The sequence below is a fragment of the Drosophila willistoni genome (assembly GCF_018902025.1).
Source record: "Drosophila willistoni isolate 14030-0811.24 chromosome XL unlocalized genomic scaffold, UCI_dwil_1.1 Seg141, whole genome shotgun sequence".
In the NCBI taxonomy this organism is placed as follows: Eukaryota; Metazoa; Arthropoda; class Insecta; order Diptera; family Drosophilidae; genus Drosophila; species Drosophila willistoni.
In genome coordinates this window covers 2,281,639-2,300,525 of record NW_025814052.1, presented here as the reverse complement: position 1 = coordinate 2,300,525, position 18,887 = coordinate 2,281,639, and the positions used below count along the sequence as shown (strand labels likewise).

Below are 18,887 nucleotides of genomic sequence, written 5' to 3'. Positions count from 1 at the left end.
AAGAAGCTATCTTCTTATTTGTTAATGTCATACGAATAATAAGTTAATTTCCTTATGTTTTTTTTACACAAACTTTTTTTCGAGTAGCTTTTTCTTACCTATAGCTATAGTCTACCCACTCTATTCTTGGCTTAAATCATAAGCAATTGTTAGGCAAAATACTAGCTGTCTCTATTCCACATAGAAGACCCAAAAGGAAGTCAAACAAATAGCTTAAAAACTGAGAGACTGAAAGGAGACCAACGAAGAGATTTACCGATTTGCTTATACCCTGAAATTTTTAAATCAGAAATATATATTTGTTATATTCTCTCTTAAACTTTAAAAATTGATTTAAGTCGTTCGATAAGGCTCATCAGATTCATCTATTGAGTGGCTTAGCTATAAGACGTTTTTTTTGTGAAAATTGAATAAAGAAAAGGATACGTTTAGTAAAGTTTAACATATGCATTTGATAATTCTATTAATCTTCCCTTTCACTTTTTTTTATTTCTGGCCGGTTTTTTTTTTTTGGTTTTCTTGGCCAATTTTTGGCTTGACGCAAAAGTTTTCCACTTTTTATCAGTTAAACCATTTTGGTTTTCATCTTTCCTTCCCTCTCCATTTCCATCTTCATCATCATTATCATCATCATTATGGTCATGATTCGAAAGTTCTGGCCTTAAGCTTGACCCGATTCGGTTGATGGTTTTTTTTCTTCTTTTTTTTTGTTTGTTTCTTTGCCAGGGTCTATATCCTTTATCTGTTATCCTTTACTGCGGTTGCTTGACTTGGTTGACTCAACACACAACTCGCCACAACTTGACTTGCTTTTGGTTTGCTTTTGTCTCTTTTGTTTTCTTTATTCTACTCTGTTTGTTTATCACTTATGTAGATCTGTTTCGGGGCACACAAACACACACACACACACAGAAAATTGATTTCAAAGCATGTAAATAGTCCTTTTATTTTCTCTGTTTTGCTTTACTCCACTCGAGTATTTATAATTACATACGTAGATATTTCTCTCTGAAACGATTTATTTCATTCATTATGACTGATTCCGGGAATTTAAGGGAAGGCAAAGGCAAATGATTTGTTCTTTCTATAGGTTTTCATATTTAGCTTGTTTAGTCCGATCAACTTGATAACTTGAGTAAATAAACAAAGAACAAAAAAATCTGCCCACACTTTTAAAATTTCAAGTTTACTCACCACCAAAATGATTGGCAATGAACGAATGAAAAAAATGGGCCAACACAGTGCACAATAATTGTGTGTGTACCCCCAAATTGAATATTGAACACCAATTATCCATAGATTGACTTATACATCTCGTTCAAATACTTTTCTCTAGCACTATGCCCCATAAATTTTCACATTTCACCTAAAAATTCATTTCATTTTGCAGTCAGTTAGTTAGACATTAAAGCAAATAAACAAATTTTTGAAATATAAACCAAATGCAAACAGAAAAAGAAGAAAAAATTTAAATTCAAATATTTCATTGTAGTTAGTTTAATTAAGGTATCATAAAGAATTCTGTTTATATTTCATGATTTTTTGCTGGTTTTTGAAAATTTTCATTTATGAAAATCTGTGTTTGTTATCACAGAAACGGATAAGTCATCGAGTGGCTAATTCCTAAAGTGTCCAAATTGACGTTTATGTTAAAGCAGATGATGATTTCGACTTAGGGGTCAGAGGTCAAAACGAGGTTCGTTTAATGACTTTTGACCTAGTAAATTTCCAAGCTACATGAATAAACACTTTTCCCAACAAATAAGCCCTCATTGAAAATCATATTTTGTTTAAAATATTTTACCTATACAAAATCAAAAGCAAATAAACAAAAGTTGAGAAATTTTGAATACAATTAAGTTTAATGTGAAAATGTTCTAGGAGCATTTAGGGCAGTGGCGCATCATCGTGGAAAGAAAAGAGGGAAATAACCTCTTTCCCCCACACACATAACCTAGTCCTATGAACTGGGTTGATTATCATTCTTAAATATTCAATTATCCCACCAAAATTTGAGGCTAGTTCCGCCACAGACTTAGACAAACTAATGAAATCTATTCCAAAATAGTGTGCACTCCTATATTATGGTCAATATGGTATATATAATCGAAATAACAATCTTAAACAGCTGTAAAAACTAAAACTTCAGTAGAAAATTCTGAATTTTGAGATGATAAATTATCAAGTTTGCATAGTACTACAAGTTTTACTTTCAGGAACTTTAGCAAGTCACAAATGTTTTTGATTCGAAAAACAGAAGCACATAAAATGAAAAGTTCCTGTTAATTTTAGTCATTTTGAATTCAAATTTTTATTAAAACTTTTCAAGTATATACATATGTTTACTATTAATTGTCCGAGCCCTCTGAGTTTTTGAATATTTCATTCATTAAAATCTCTTTTTTGCGTACGATAAACATACGTAAAAGAAAAATTGCTTGTAATTTAAATAATTTTGAATTCCATTTTGTCGAAAACTTTTTAAGTCATATCCTTCTGAGTTTTTAAATAATTCAATCAGTAAAATCTTGTTTTCAATTCGATGAAACATATGAAAGTAAAAGCAAAATTAAATAAATATATTTATAATCAAAATACTGTGAAAAATTAGAGCCCCTTGTGTTTTTTAATAAATCAATTATTAAAATAACATTCGAACATGGATAAATGAGTATGAAGTAACGAATAAAACAAATTAATCTTTAATTCTAAGTACTTTCGGTTTAAAGTACTTGCATTACTTACAGTTCACTCGAACTTGCCATATACTTATTAACTTGAGCCAGGACTTACTATAAAGTTAAATTATAGTTTACATTACTTTACATTAAATTTCTCTAAAGGGTTTGTTATAACAATCTGAAGTCCTCCTTTTTAAACACGTTTTCAGACGATTTCCATACTCTATCAAGAGGGTAAAGTTAAATTTTACATATAAAGTGATAAACAAATTATGATAACTCATTAAACAACCCTCGAACTCATATATGACTGCATAGAGAGGCATGTATCTACTCGTTTTTCGTATGTATCTCACATTTTGTATCTGAATTTGCATTTTTTGCATCTGCATCTTTTGCTAGTTGCTTTGTGGTGATGTCTGTTTTTGTTGTCCTTGTTGTCCTTGCTTTTCCTGTTGATGGTGTTTTTCCCCCAGTGCTAGTTCTGCTTACACTTGATTGTTTTGCCAAAAGTTTCAAGCTTTAAGTCATTAAATTAAAAATTTCTTTTGTAATTTCTGCTTGAAAGGGGGAAAAACTAAAATTAAAATTCCCAAAAAATGTAGATTAGTTAGAGAAATGAAATTTCTATCTGTCATTTAGTCATTTAGTCCTTAATTCATTCATTTAGTTAGAACTTTTGTTTAGTTAGAATGTTGTTAGCCTTGTAGCATGCCTTCCCCTCCCCCCTTAGTAGAGCTGTCCATTGAATTGATAGGCATATGCAATGACATTTGGGTATAAATGACAATGCATTGTGTGTGGATGGGAGGTAAACATAGTCCGAAAACCAATTTGGGGGGCGGTATCAGTTAGTCATGCTCCTTTGAGCCTAGTTCTAGTTGACAGCAAACACTCATCAACACACATGAGTGTGTGTGTGTGTGTGTGTGTGTGTGGGAATGCGAATGGCCAGCATATTTGGCAGTTGACAGTGAACAATTGGGGCCCAAACATACTTACATAAATTAGGCTTGGTCAGTTAGTAATTTTTTCTTCTACTCTCTGTTGTTTTTGTTCATTTGGCTAATTATACATAAATTGCAAAACAACAACAACAACAACAACAGCAATCATAAGTCCCTTTGCAACCGAAAATGAAATTCCCCAGAGTTGAGCCAATTTCAATTTTCATTTTCATTTCCATTTCCATCTCCATCACCACTTCCATTTCCATAGGCATTTCCATTTGAAAATGTAAATGAAAACGTGTCTTCTTCTTCTTCTTTTTTGGTTCTTTTTGGCAAAATGATATTGAATTAAGTTAAAGCCTTTTTGTGTTGGCCTGCTGGCCGCACAGAAGCCATCATTAAGACTACCTGTTTTGAGGCTTCAATGCTTAAGACAACAACTATTTCAACTACTGTGCGGTGTTTTGGGTTGGCTACCTGTTGGGTCATTAAAGAGTGTCGCCGTTGGTCTAATGTCTTGTTTTGGGTCGAGGCGTGTCTTGTTTTTGCCCTGCCATGCCCTGCGATGCCCTGCCCTGTCTTGCGTTGTCTGAAAAACTCGTCATAAAACTTATCAGCGGGTGATAGAAAAGGGGGAGAATCGGCCAAGAACTATGCATATACATATAGAGTGAGAGTGGAGGAGGGGCCGGGTTAAGCCCTTCTCTCACACTTGTATTGCAATGCGTTTTTAATTAACTTTTATTGCCAAGGCACGGGTGCTGCTGTCTTCACTTTTCACTTTCCACTTGACTTTTCATATAATTGAATTTACAAAAACTTTCAACTCTCTCTCTCTCTCTCTCTCTCTATGGGCAAAGTAAAAACGTGTATGACCTTATTCATAGAATGTAAGAGATTCACGAGTCATGTTCTCCGTTGCCATCTCACTTGCTTTTTTTTGCTCCTACCATGCATGTCATTTTGAATTTGAATTCAATTTGCATGAAGGTGGAAAATTTTCTTGGCAACATCTTGACAACATTTCTGATTAGGATTTCTAGAAACAAGCAACGGTCGTAGGTCCTTGGGATTGGACTAGAATGGGTGGGGGGTGAATCTACTTAACATTAATGAAATTAAAAAGCGTGAACAGATTTTCTTCACCAAAAGAAAGACACACAGAAAGAGACACAGGAAATAATGTCAGAAAAGGCAGAAAAAAAAAACGAAATTGTAGCTGGACCCAACCAACAGCGGCCATTTCAACTGTGACACATTTAATAATTAAACAAACATTTTTTTGCAAAAAGAAAATATAAATGAATACCAAAAAAAATATCAAAGCAAAATGAGGAAAATCTGCCTCACAATAAGCTTGAAAATGAATACATTCAAAATGTTATGAATTTAATGAATGCCAAGAACCACCATGAATAGAATGCGTATAACGAAGATAAGTAAGAACTTTCCAAGGCCCATAATATTCGATTACACTTGTTTTATTTGAATACCCAAACCTAATCACATTCTGTTGGCCTTAGAGCAAAATACAATTATTTAAAATTCAATTTTAGATAGTAAAATTCAGTCTTACCTACTTGCAACTACTTGAATCCTGATTGTAACTGAGTTTCAGGTCTGACACTCATTCATTTGAACTAGGCAATGTCAATGAATGCATTTTCAATATTCATATAGCTATACAATGAGAACAAACTGAATTTCACTTCGTGCCTTCATTCATTACTCAGTAGTAAATCTTGATTTTTTAATCGAACCCTACCCAAAATGAAGTAAGTAAGTCGTCTCGCCGACTTGGGTATACCATACACCAGGTGAAACAAATATTTAAAATTTCGAAAACCAAATGTATGTCTATTAAATTGTTTTAACATGCCCTCATACCATATGCTATCTCGCTCACTCTACAAACACACGAGCACTCTAGCGCCGCCACTAGCCAACGGCCAATTCTGCCCTTATGGATCGCGTAGCAAAATACGTTCATACGTATATTTTGTATGTTTCTAGTCCGATTTCAATCAAATTTGATAGTTTGATAGAAATAGATAAGATTTATTAGTCTGCCAAATTTGATCGCGATGGTCAGAAAATTGCAAGAGCTAATCGGTTTTTTCTAAATTATGGAGGCGGAAGTGGGTGTGGCAAAATATTAAAATATATGTATTCTGCGCGCATACTAAGCCAATATACATACTAAATTTGGTGACTTTATTTCCACCATTTCACCATTTCACCCTATGGGTGTATGGTATAATTAAATGAATAAATTTAAATCGAAGCGAATGAATCAATAAACATATTTCTTTGCGGTGCTATAACTAAGAATAGCCTTGAATATTTCGATAGAAAATAGTATTTAAATTTGCTCGCATTGTTTATCATTCGGTATTACTTTATTTACTATTACTAAAGTTGTGTGCTTATTTAGATTCACAAAGCTCAAATATGAAAAATTTGTTTAATTGTTTATCCTTTTTAGGCCCTAATGGATCAATTTGCTGCAAATTCAATTCGTAATTCAAAGGTTTATAGGACTAGACAAATCAACTATGGGTTAATTCATTTTAAGTGGACTACAATCAAGTTGATTTCGCATATGTAACCACTTTTATTTGCATAGACTGTAGTCACACATATGTTGGGGGCAATAAGTCGTATGTATACAAACAAAATGTATGTATGTATGCATGTGTGTGTGTGTGTATGTTTGTATGTGTGTAGATTACCTTTAATACAAAGGGTGTTAATATTTGTTCACGTGCCCAACACGAAACCTTTACGCTACAGTGTTTATTCATAATAAGGGAAAAATGCAACTGCTGCAAACGAAAATTTCAAATATGCCCTCTAATGTATGCAATAAAAATAGTCGTAAACGTGAAAAAAAAAAATGTTTGGAATATCGTGTAGACCGCTCATTCCAAGAGATTTATTGCAGTTTTTTAAAAATGCAATGAAATTTCTACCTATTGCTTACTTTAGGGAGTAAATTTCTATATGTAATAATAATAAAATTTCTTTGATATAGAAATTTTCGATTTCATGTTCTCTTGGGCAATATTCGGTTTAGTTCCCTTCGCAATTAAAGTTTAATGCCGCTGCAGCAATTAGGTGTAAATCAGTTTGACATTTATGATGAGTTGCACTTAAGCAACATAAACTGTAAATTGCATGTTGCATGTGGCATGTGGCATGTGACAGGCAATGGTGGGTCGATGGGTCGATTGGTTGCAGTTCGGTGGCAACATCAATTCGAAAAAGGATTGCGTGACATCCATCATGTGTGTGTGGCGCCTGTGCCCTTTAACAAAAAGGATTCAACTTAAACGGTTTCCCCTCCCCCCCAACCGCAATCCCTGCTCCCTGCTCTCCCACACAGTTCCCTGCTGTATGGTCACATAAAATAAATGAAATTTGAAAATAATAATAATACTTCAAAAGCGAAACTCACGCAACCGGTGGGAAAGTAATGGAAAATTCTTGGTTTGAGGTTTTTCTCCCTCTCTCTCTCTCTCTCTCTCTCTCTCTCTCTCTATCTCTCTCTCTTATTTTTTGTGCGTGTGGTTTTTTCTCTGGTTTCAGGTTTTATTCATTTGCAAAAATAAATGCAGACTGATGTTTCTGCCTCTGAGTGTGTTGCAATGTAAATGTGGGCGTGGCGGAACATAACAACACCAAGCCAACAACAACAACATTTACAAAAATGTGTGTTCGCTTGCTTTTAACATTAATAAAACAAAAACAAAAGAAAACCAAAAATAGAGGCAAAAATATTGTGTGCAAAATACAAAAAACAAAAAAAAAAGGAACAGATGAGGACAACATGCCAAGTACAAACAACTAAAAGGAAGGAAGGAAGGAGTTGCCTGGCAGAAAGAGTGGGAGAAGGGGAGGGAGTGGGTGAGCCGGGGGCGCCACAACAATTGTTGTTGTCATATTGAAGTTGCTTTTAAACCAAATTTCATTCGCTTCTCTCTATTGTGTTCGGTCATGATCCAGCCTTTAAAAGGAATAATAATAAAAAAATTAAGTGGCCAAAAACAAAAAATTACACAATATTGCACACATATTTTTTTATAAGAAAATAAAGATTAAATATCAGTTCTGGTAATTTTTTGCCTGTGAAATTAATTTTATATTTAGTTCAGTTAAGTTAAGTTAAGTAATTAGCTAAATCGATTTATTAAAGTTAGGACAAATTTTCATATAAGTGGCTTTCAAAACATAAATAATAATAAATAAATAACTTTAGTAATTTAGTATTTAGTAATTTAGGCTTTAGTAATTTCAAAACTATTCAAATTTCAATCAATTTTCTTAGAGAGTCTATTCTACTTCCCTATTTTCTACTATTATTGAATACTTATTTCAATTCTAGTCCCAATTCTTTCTTTGCTCTATTTGAAAGCTTTCTCTGTTAGGTGTTTTGGGTGGATTTGTAGATCTTTCCATTTCTGTATATTCACATTATACTTTTAGTTGCATATTTTATGAACATTTTTTTATTTTAGGTCTTGTTTTTGGCTTTGAATTCTATTTGCCCCTCAATTTTCATTACAATTGACTCTATTCGATTGTATTTCCACTATTTATAGTTTCATTCCATTTTAAATTGAATTGTCTATTAGTTCCATTTCATTCCAATGACATTAAAGTGGATTCCATATGAATACATTGCCATTTTAAGGATTTATATAGTCCATTCCATTTATAACTAATTCTATTTCATATGATTCTAATTACATCATTCAATTCCATGCACTTTGTAGCTATTTACATCCATTTCATTTCCATTACACCGAGTTTTAATTTTATTGTCATTATAACTAAGTAGTTGCATTTTATTTCACTTGTAAGTAATTGTATTCAATTTCATTTTAGTTATTGTTTTATTCTATAGTCATAACTAAATCAATTCTATATTCTGTCTAACTATTTTCATTCCTTTGCCATTATTGCTAATTCCATTCAATTTCCCAAATAACTAATTTCACTACATTTCATTGCCATTACAACTTAGAAACCATTCCATTTCCATTTGCTATTTCATTTCCAATTATGGTTTTAGTTTCTTTGTCACTTTCAGTTCTTTAGTTTATCACTTAAAGCTGATAATGATAATGCCCAAGATAAACTTTAGTACCAATGAAAACGTTTTCCAATGTCCAAGATAAACATTGGAAAACGTTTTTCATTCACAATTTAATACCCGTAAGGGTATCCTGTATTGCCCATTATAATGAACAAACACTTTCTGGTTTTTCATTCTTGTTCTTGTTGTGAAACAAAATAAAGTCGACATATTTCATATGCATGTGCGTCCTTGGTTAAGTTCCAGGGGTATCGAAGGGAATGCGATAAAGGAGGCCAAGAGTAGGTTATTTAGGAGGGCTTCTGCGATTGAGTGAAGCATAACATTGGGGGCTAGTTGTTGGCCGGGTTGGCATGATGGGGGGCATGATGGGGGGCTATGTTGTCGTCATCCTCGTCGTCGACAACCACAACAGTTGACAAATTTGGAAAAATTGCAACAGCGACAGCAGCCAGATGCTACCCGAGGGCAAAGAGGCAGTCACCAAAAAAGAATATTCCAACACGAGGAGGACACAATCTGCTCTCTCCATACCAAGGAAAGAAAAAAAACACGAGATTCCACAATTGAATATTTCGTTCGAAGAGTGTGGGCAATGCTCTGTGTAAGAGTGTGTAAGTGTGTGAGTGGATGTCTTTGTGTGTGTGCGTGTGTAAGTAATAATGTGCCAAATTGTTGACGACGAGGCTGAAGCTGATGAAGATGCCTCCAGTCTGCCTTCTGTTGGTCTGTAAGCGATGCCCCTCGTTGTTCCTTTTGCCTTTTCATTGTTTATTATTTATTATTTCTGTTAAAACAGAAAGAGCAACAGAGAGAAACAATTCACAGCCCTCTCGTTTTAAATGTTTATAAAACCAAAAAAAAAAAAAAAAAAATGCCTCTCCCCCTCGTTCGATTTAAAACTTTTAATGCCTTTTTGCCGCCGTTTTTGAGTTTGATTGATTTCGATGTTTTGATTATGGCGAATATATCAAACATACAAAATAATCCATCAAGATGCATATTTGCTATTATTTAATCAATAAAAACAATAAACCAACAACAATAATTTGTTTCAATAATTAGGGCAATATATTGGCATTTTAAGCCGAAATGTTTCCAGAGTATTTCTTTAGGATCTTTTGTGTAGTGAAACTGATAATAAGAAAACTGAAAATCTGCGAAATTTTTAATATACCTACATAACTATGTACATAAGAATTCAAATTTATGTACAGTGATAGCTCCCAAGAGCGGACAGCCACGATTCCCAGTACTTTTTTCCGACTGGGGAATGTATTTTGTATTAAAATATTGCTCTTGACACTGTAAGAGATGTTCCCCAGCGAAATCTGTCCGTCACAAGAGCTTTCACTGTAGTTGGTTTCAACATTTTTAGGACATCTGGTGTCATAAGGATACGTTCCCAGTCTTCTATAGGTTGTCTATACTAAATCATTTACTATAATTTACATTTAGTCTAGGAGCAACTTGAAAAATATTACATTTAGACTCTCAAATCCAATAATTGTGAGTTTAAGGAAAATTAAGCTCCCCAAGGTATGCAATAGATAGTTGAAGAATTCATTTTGCAAAATATAATGAAATTTCAACTATAACACATATAGTTATAGACATTTTTTAAAGCTGTTAAGCATTCCAAAGATTCTCTACTGCATATTGCATACTTTAGGGGGGCGTGCACATTTTTTTCTGCAAAATTGATAATCTCAACGCAACAATTTTGCATCTCTTTAGGTATATAGTATGGTAGATATGCATTTTTTTTTTATGTTGTCCTAGTTGATTTAAGTATTTGAACGTAGCAAAAAAGCAGTAAAGTTTTAATGTACGTGACTCTGACGAAAAGAAGAGGAAAAAAGTAGAAAGAAAAATTGCATATCTCGTCTTCACCTGAATATTAAATACGTTTTTATGTCCCATTTCTTGTGTGTGTGTGTGTGTGTGTGTGTGTGTTTGTATGTTGTTAAGGCCTTGATTCGTTATTTTCATCTTTAAGCATCTTCACTGGGATTACGTTTCAATATTCAATAGGCACTCTCTCTGCAAACCCCAACCCCCCTCATGTCACATGCTGTGCCCCCCTGTTATACCCATCAGTTGAATAAAAATAAATATATGTATGTATGTATGTATATAAGCTACACCAACAAAAGTTTGGCAAGAAGATGCCAAAAGTTATTGTTTGCTATATATGTATGTACATAAATTCATATTGGTTTACTTATATACAAAATATGTATACAGTCTTTTTTTTCTCTTCTTCTCCTCTGCATGTTCGTTTGACACTTTTCATTAGCTGCAAAAAGATGGCAAATAGCCTGAAGAAGCCCGAAAATTGAGAAGTTTTTCCTGTGAATGAAGAAGAACGTTCTGCTTAGATGTCGAAAAAAGTTTTGGATTTCTTTTTTTGTTGTTTTTGAACAAAAATCTCTTGAAGGTCTTCCATGATATCAGGATTTTGACTTGTGTAAGTGCAGCAGTGTGTGTGTGTGTGTATGTGTGTGGATGTGTATCCACCAATCTACTATCACTTAGTTGCCCTTAGAACTTATGTAATTAGAGAGTGTAACAGGCAAAATTATTGTGCAAGGTCTGACGTTGATGAAGACGTAAGCACTTGCCCCCCATCCGCACCCGCCCCTACCGCACCCTGTATTAGCTCCATCTTCATTATACGGAAAATGCGTAGTCGTAATCGTCTTAGTTGCAGTGGCAGCAGCTACTTAACCACAAAACAGTTACAGCAAAACGGAAACCAAGACCACTTCACTCTCATCAGTTACTTGTGGCAGTTGTTCGCCTGCCATTGGCCTGCAAATGACAGTTAAATGGAGTGGCATCTAATCAGCTGCAAAAAGCACCTGAAGTAACTGGCGGAAAGATAAAACTGTATGATGGCCCATGGACTCTGTTTGGTTTGGTCTATCTGAGATTTCGTCTGTCGCAAATAACGCGAGGCCGCATATTGCTCATGGGGTTTTCTGTTTTTTTTTTTTTCTGGTATCACAATGTCTATCCTTCGTCATGACAGTTTGCTGATGCTCCTGCTGCTGCTGCTATTGGCCATACATAAGACAGTTAACACAGGTTCAACACACAGACAAAAGGTGCCAAAAGAAAACAAACAAACAAACCCAAAACAAAACAACACAAAATATGAAATGACGCAAAACAAGCAAAGACAACAAAGAAAAAAAAGAAGAAATTCTGTGTCTACCGTAAAGTTTAATTTTCATGGCGGACACTGCGAAATTTGGAAAGTTTTCTAGGACACTTTTCGTCTAACCAATGTCTGCATGGACGATCCTTTACAACCCTCAGCCTTGTGCTGTACTTCTTAAACAGTTTCAAGGTTGCCAGCAAGTTTTAATTTTAATATGCAAAGAGCGCGAGCAAAATGTGTTCTAAGAAGGTTGCCATTCTTAAAAAGACTTTGAATAATAAGAAAAACCTGCTGGTTATAAGATTTTCAATGCAGCTCTTCTCCAAAAACCTCAGAGTGTACTTTCAATGCTTCAGTCACATAGACATTCTCGAGGTTGCCAGACAATTTCCACTTTCCAATTCGTTCTAAAAGTCGCCATTTTGAAAAGACATAAATTTTGTATTTCATGCGAATAAAGGGAATAATTTTTTTCAGTGTTTTTTTTTTAACATCTGTAGATGGCCTAGTTTTAGAAGGCTTGGCTTTGATTTGAGCGTTTTTCTTTATTCTTCATTCTCTTCCCCTCTCTCTCACTCTTTCTCTCATACTTTCTCTTTCTGTATGTCTCGCATAGTCTCTCCCTTTCAATTTGTTTTTTATTTTGCTATTCTTTGCTATGGTTTTAGGTCTATTTTTGGCCTTTGTTTGATGCCTTTGTATTTGGCACAAAAGGTAAAATTCCCTACACTTGCAATATAATCCATAAAGTGCATAGACCCACACAGCGATAGAATAAAAATAATCAATTTATTTACAGTAGCAAAAACAAAAATATATTCAAAAATTCACTTTAAATCATAAAATCTGAAGAGAATTATTTGTATGCGTACAAATCTTTTACACAAAGTTAAGCAATGGAAAATGGTTTTGTGCTCAGTTTTATTTATGAAAATGAAATACGATTCATTATTACATTTTTTTACTTCTAGAAATGAAAAATTCCATTTCGGAAATTTAATATTTTGATTTTAATTTTAAGTGCGTAAAGTGCTTTCTAGTTATTGAATGACTCAAATTTCACATCAGATTGAGCAGACCGAAGTCTGTTTATCCTAAGCAAAATAATTATACCATAAACCCATAGGGTGCCACCAAATTTGGTATGTAGACTCGTGTAGTATGTAGAGTGATCAAGTTCATTTCAAATTTTGTGCCACGCCCCTTTCCGCCCCCGCAATTTTAAAAAAACGTTTATCTTAAAAACTATTCTAGCTAGAGACACCATATTTGGTATGGATATTTGTTTAGTAAACGCGCACATTTTTAATGTGTAAAGATTTTGCCACGCCCTTTTCCGCCCCCGTAATTTGAAAAACTCGATTATCTCCCGTAATGTTCTACCTTGTGCAATCAAATTTGGCACACTTAAATTTGTAACTAATATCCAGGAAAATACCAAATTTGATCAAAATCAGACAAAAAACAGTCGAGTTATGCATATAAACGTTTTTCCATGAGGCCGGAGTTGGCCGTTGGCTGGTGGGGGCGCTAGGGTGCTCGTATGCTCGAGTGAGCGAGATACTAAGCATATGAAAATGCATTTGTTTAATAAAGTTGAAATATTTGCTTTACTGGTGTATGGTATACCTAAGTCGGCGAGACGACTTACTTACTTCATTATGTTTGTACCTAAATAGATATAATAATTTATATACATTACTAATAATAACTAATTGTACTTAGTAGTAATTTGAAAGATTATTTTAACAGAATACCTTTAAGAACCCCTCTACTTGTCCTTGAACCAAAATTTAACTCTAAAACAAAATACTTTTAATACAATATATGATTCTAAAACAAGTATCGGATGTTTAAATTAAAAATATGACCCAAAAAGGAGGCAAATCAATCAACTAATCAAGTCGAAATCGCGGCTAGGTACCCACAAAGAAGAAGTTATTTGTTTATAACTATTTAATAATCTGCCTTTTTCTTCCAACTATATTTTTCACATTTCTTAACCGATTTCAAAAAGATATTTAGTTTTAAGTGCAGTTTAGCATATTTTAAAATAGCATCAAGCACTTGGATATTAAAAAAAACTAATTTCTACCTAATTTTTGAAAAAAAAATTTCAATATTTTTAAAAAATGTGCAAAAAATGTACTTGAGATTTTAAGAAAGTTTGAAAGATTTTATTCCAATCTTGAAAATAAAAATCTGAATTTTTTAAAAATTGACTAAATTAGAACTTCATGATATTTAGGTTTATTGAAATATTTCGTTTTCAATGGCATTTTTTGACTCGCTTTTAAAAAAGATCGTGATAATTAGCTTTATTTACATTCCTGTTCAATTCATGTTTGTCAAAAGTAAAAACTTTTTAAGAATTATTCGAGTTTTTTAAATTAAATTTTTTTGGAATTTATCAATTTTTCTCGTTTTGATTTCGCGTACAGTCAAAAACTCTTTGTTCTCTTTTCGTTCGAAATTCACTTTTTTTTATTTAATTAGTAATTCAGCTAATCAGTAATCAGGAATAGACGCTTGAACGACTTTTTGATTTCTTTGTCTCAAAAATTTGTCAAGTGCTAAATGTTTTACCATTTTTGGGGCGTTTCTTATAACATGTGTTCACTGTACAAATTCATCTCTATTTAGTTGAGAGAGTTTCTTTTTTTCGCAAATTTTTCCCCTTAATTTATTACAAATTGAACAATTTTAAACATATATTTTTTTGTGAATCATTTTTAATAGATTCAAAAATTTAAACATAGAAAAATTCTTAGAAAATTACAACTATTAAGTTTGAATTTTTAATACTTTTTGTATAAGGTTTCTATTTATCGAAAAAGGTAAAATTTTTAGAGTATTACATTTTTCAATTATTTCTGAATTGTTGTCTTAAATAAAGTCTAAAAAGAAGTGTCTCAAGAAATGTTGATAAACTAAAAAATTCAATAACAAATTAAAAATTAGTTGTAGTTTCCTTTTTGAAGTTTACTTCAGGAGTAAATTGTGGAAACGTCTAGAAATGAGATTTGCAATTTTCAGCCCTCTCCTCGCCTTTCTGATTTAATTGTGATCAATCATAGGTCAGCTTAAGACACTTTGGCCCTCGGAGACCTTCTACAATGTCGTCGTCTTAGAAAGTTTTGGTCAACTTAAGTGCTTAACACTTTTCTCTTGGCATTCTACGCTCTGTCGCGTATTGGCCGGACAAAGTTTATACGTTTTCTTTGCACTTTTGCTTGGATTATAATCTTTCCATACACACCTACATACATACATACATATATGTATATACATATTTTGTTCCCCCCGTTTTTACCCTAAGCTCTCCCCCATTCCTACTGTCTGTGTGTGTGCTTTCATATTAATAACATTTCCTTATGACCTGGTGCCGTCGCTTGGTGCCGCCGCTTGGTGCCGCCTGCTGCCAGCTGCTGCTGTCCACTTGCCACATTAGCACCGGCAAGTTAGCCAAGGTAAAGGCAGAGTAAGCGCGGGGGGGTTAGAGGGCGGGAAAACTCTTGCAGTATTTTAATTTCTGCGAGTAACGTTATGTCTGCAAAATGCAAGTGGCAAATACCACGTCATACTAAATTACGTATACGCCGAGTGGCGAAAGTTAAAAAGAAAATAATAATCGTCGTCGAGTGGGTCGAAAGGGGGGCAAAGCAAAGGGCCCACTCACCTCTGGTAAACAGACACAGCTGGATAAGACAAACGTCCAGCCAGCGGAGTTGCGTGCCGGCAGCGCTATGGGATTTATATTTGGGCTTGTTGCTCAATGCCATTGCAGCCAATGGGGAGAACTTTACATTCTGTTTGTGTGGCATAAAACAGAGTTCTTTTTTTTTTCTTTTTCTTGTTCCCCCCCTTTTGCTCAATTATTGGTCTCCTCTGCCAGGGTGCTGATGTTGCTGTTTCTGTTCCTGGTGCTTCTGTTCCATAAATAATTCAAATGCGCCTTGCAATTAAACTCACACACCCGTACACACACCGTACGCCCCCCTAAGCACACACACACTTGAGGGGAGAAAAAAAAAACAAAGAAATGTATAAAGTTCAAATAGTTCACAAGACTGCGAAAGTTCGCGCCAAAAAATTGTTAAACACAAATCGCTTAGAGAATGAGAGAAACTCTAACGCGTTTCTTTTATGATGGAGGTTTCGTTGCTGTCGAGTGCCAGCAAACAACTGAGGCGCCAAATGCAAGCGCAGCTGGCTTTATGCTAAAACACCAAACCGAAAAGGAGGCCAAAACGAAACCAAAACAAAAACAAACAAATCACAGCACAGTCGACAATCAAAAGCGCGTGCGTTGAAAATGTTGCATGTTTTGCGGGTAATTTTCAAAAAGTGGCTCCCTCTTGATGTCAGTGTGTTGCCAGATGCGGTGAATAAGTTCGCGTTAACAGAATTCAGGATTTATGTTAATTAACAGTCGCTGTTAAATTATTCCCTTTAAAATGGTCTCGCATTGAATTTTGGCCAAGAATAAACAAAGTTTCTATTTTTTTTACCATCGTCTGAGGTGCAGAGAAATTATGAGTTTCCCTTAAACCCAAGGCACCTGGAAAGATGAGCACTGAACGAAGCCTATGCAAAGCCACGGCCCGGCTACATTGTCTCACCTGTTTGGTTAAACTGGACACGGAGGAGAAGTATGACGAATTTAGATCGCAGTTGAGGATTTCACTGGGCCAATTGCTTAATTGGCAATTGGAAGAGCTAAATCAGTTGGAAAATGAATCCTGGTTGCCCCAGCAAATGTGCACGAAATGCCAACAGTTGGTGGAGAATGTGATGAAATTTCAGGAAGTGGCCCTGAAATGTTGGCAACAACTTATGGCCCTGCTAACAGATGACATCAAGGAGAAGGAGCAGGCAGAGCCGCAGCCCGAGCTCCAGGAGATGGAACAGCAGCCCACTTTTGAAGTGGTCTATGAGCAAACAGTTAGCAAGCCAATCCACGATGACGACGACGGTGATGATGATGATGATAATGGAAATCACTTGCCCACCGAGCGAGATCCTGATCCCTTTCACTCCGAACCAGAAGATGCCAATGCGGAAAGGCAAAACAAATCCTCCAAAGGCATCATGCGCTTCAAGTGCCTATTGTGCCGTCGCAGTTTCGCCCACAAGTTAACCCTATCGGCTCATATACGCAAGGTTCATGAGGGTAGCAAACGACCATTCGAGTGTGATAAATGCGATAAATCCTACAGCTTTATGGGCGGCCTCTATACTCACATCAAGGAGGTGCATGAGCCAACCGAACGTCGGCATATCTGTGATCAGCCCGGCTGTGCCCGTATCTATACCAGTTCCATAGCCATGCAAAGGCATAAACGTCTCAAGCATAGTCCACCGGCAAGACGCGGAGCCGGCAACGGAGACGCCTCCAACAGCAGCCAGCGCAAATTCATGTGTGAGCAGTGCGGAGCCAATTTCAATCAATCGGCCAATTTAAAGTATCACAGACGCACCAAACATCCCACCGATCAGGAGGCAGCAGCAAATGAGGAATCCAGCCAACAGCATTATTGTGAACTTTGTCAGAAATCATTCCATTCTCGTTACACATTACGCTATCATACGATGCAACAGCATGGCAATGGTCAGAAGGAGCTGCTGCCGCATGAATGCGAGATCTGTGGCCGCCGCATGGCAAAGAAGTTCATGCTGCTCCAACACATGTTGATGCATTCTCGTGACAAATTACCCTGCGAGCATTGCGGACGTCTCTTTGCACGCAAATTCGAACTGGAGGCCCACATACGGGCAGTGCATCTCAAGCTGAAGCCATTTACCTGTAAATACTGCACGGAGAGCTTTGCCTCACGCAAAACTCTGCGCCATCACGAGTACATCCATACGGGCGAGAAGCCCTATGTGTGTGACACCTGTGGCCAGGCGTTTAGGCAACAGACCTGCCTTAAGAATCATCGCAAGGTGCACGATAAGTAGGTAAGGATCTATATAGAAACATATTATCAGTGATAGTCAATAACCAAGACTTGTTTCTCTCCAGGAGGTGAAATATTTAATGTTTAATTTGAACTCAACTAGCAGTGGCTTCGTTCTTACTGCTGACTGACTGTTTCTGCTCTCGCTCTATGTATGCTGGTAGATCATCCAATGGCTTAAAATATAAATGGACAGACTGTGAGCCAGCCATCATGGCCAGCAGGGCGCAGCCCATGAATTTCATATATTGACCCCAAGATACGCCAGCGGGCATGATGATGATTTTATTCTGTGGTACTCTGTGGATGTTCCTCTACGTAGTTTTTAGCCTGACGGCGCTTGAATGTGCGATCTGTGAAAGAGACCGGAGATGTGGTGAGACCAAAAATGGCTAAAGAAATTCAAAAACTTACAGAAATTCGTCTCGCCCACCGTCCAATTGATCATGGAGAATTCTAGGGCAGCGCCCAAGACAAAGAATATCGGCAAGAACCTATAGATGCCAAAACGTTGTTTACCCGGCCAACTGTCGAGGAAACGTCGCACGAAGCTGCTATGGAGATTCATGTGGCGCCGGCGGATTATATAATGTATTTTGCGATTCCTCTGTCTTAAAAAAAATGTCAAATCAGCTGCCAATCACCTTATTAATTATTCAAACAATCAACTGTTATCGTTAAGAACTCTATATAGATGAGCCAAAAGTTATTAATGTCTTATATATTTTTAACAATAAAACAGAATTCATATACTTTACAGTTTGAGAGTCACTCAGATTGCAGGTAAACAGCTGTGTTTTCTTTTTTTAATTTCTTTGGTAACACTAAAAATCAACTCTGCCTAAGATGAGCAATCACAACTCTAGTGATGGTTCACAGTCACAATGTAAATAATTTGTTAATTTCTTTAAATTACTGCTAAATAAATTTAAATATAATTTGAACAGAAACCGACTTAAAAAACTTTGATTTTTATTTGCTAACACAGTTTTATTTTTGGGTTGTGCCTTTTATATTTGATAGCTGTCACGC

The 18,887-nt window shown here is 35.4% G+C and overlaps 4 protein-coding genes across 4 annotated transcripts in view; 1 reads left to right on the top strand and 3 right to left on the bottom strand.

The window, feature by feature from the left end:
• The window catches only part of LOC6648336, a 50,005-nt gene extending 33,944 nt beyond the window's left edge, over positions 1–16,061 (bottom strand). The window contains exon 1 of the mRNA XM_002071114.4: positions 15,575–16,061. Coding sequence (XP_002071150.2) covers positions 15,575–15,719 — 145 coding nt within the window. The 5' untranslated portion in view covers positions 15,720–16,061. The remainder of the gene's footprint in view (positions 1–15,574) is intronic.
• Positions 16,062–16,351: 290 nt separating this feature from the next.
• Positions 16,352–18,607, top strand: LOC6648287 (zinc finger protein 664). Its single transcript, XM_002071111.4, has 2 exons — positions 16,352–17,856; positions 17,921–18,607. The coding sequence occupies exon 1, from the start codon at positions 16,465–16,467 to the stop codon at positions 17,854–17,856; it is 1,392 nt and encodes a 463-aa protein (XP_002071147.3). The 5' UTR covers positions 16,352–16,464; the 3' UTR covers positions 17,921–18,607.
• On the bottom strand, positions 17,910–18,130 carry LOC26529052 (protein brawnin). Its single transcript, XM_015177244.3, has one exon. The coding sequence runs from the start codon at positions 18,128–18,130 to the stop codon at positions 17,951–17,953; it is 180 nt and encodes a 59-aa protein (XP_015032730.1). The 3' UTR covers positions 17,910–17,950.
• On the bottom strand, positions 18,141–18,423 carry LOC6648286 (small integral membrane protein 4). Its single transcript, XM_002071110.4, has 2 exons — positions 18,270–18,423; positions 18,141–18,208 (listed from the first exon to the last, which is right to left on the bottom strand). The coding sequence occupies exons 1-2, from the start codon at positions 18,421–18,423 to the stop codon at positions 18,141–18,143; spliced, it is 222 nt and encodes a 73-aa protein (XP_002071146.1).
• Positions 18,608–18,887: the final 280 nt, after the last annotated feature.

Excerpts from the sequence above, each read along its gene's own strand:
- LOC6648287 (XM_002071111.4), top strand. The coding sequence starts at position 16,465 with ATGAGCACTGAACGAAGCCTATGCAAAGCCACGGCCCGGCTACATTGT.
- LOC26529052 (XM_015177244.3), bottom strand. The coding sequence starts at position 18,130 with ATGCCCGCTGGCGTATCTTGGGGTCAATATATGAAATTCATGGGCTGC.
- LOC6648286 (XM_002071110.4), bottom strand. The coding sequence starts at position 18,423 with ATGAATCTCCATAGCAGCTTCGTGCGACGTTTCCTCGACAGTTGGCCG. Across the intron at positions 18,209-18,269 it reads GGTGGGCGAGACGAATTTCT|ATCGCACATTCAAGCGCCGT; the intron begins GTAAGTTTTTGA and ends TCTCTTTCACAG.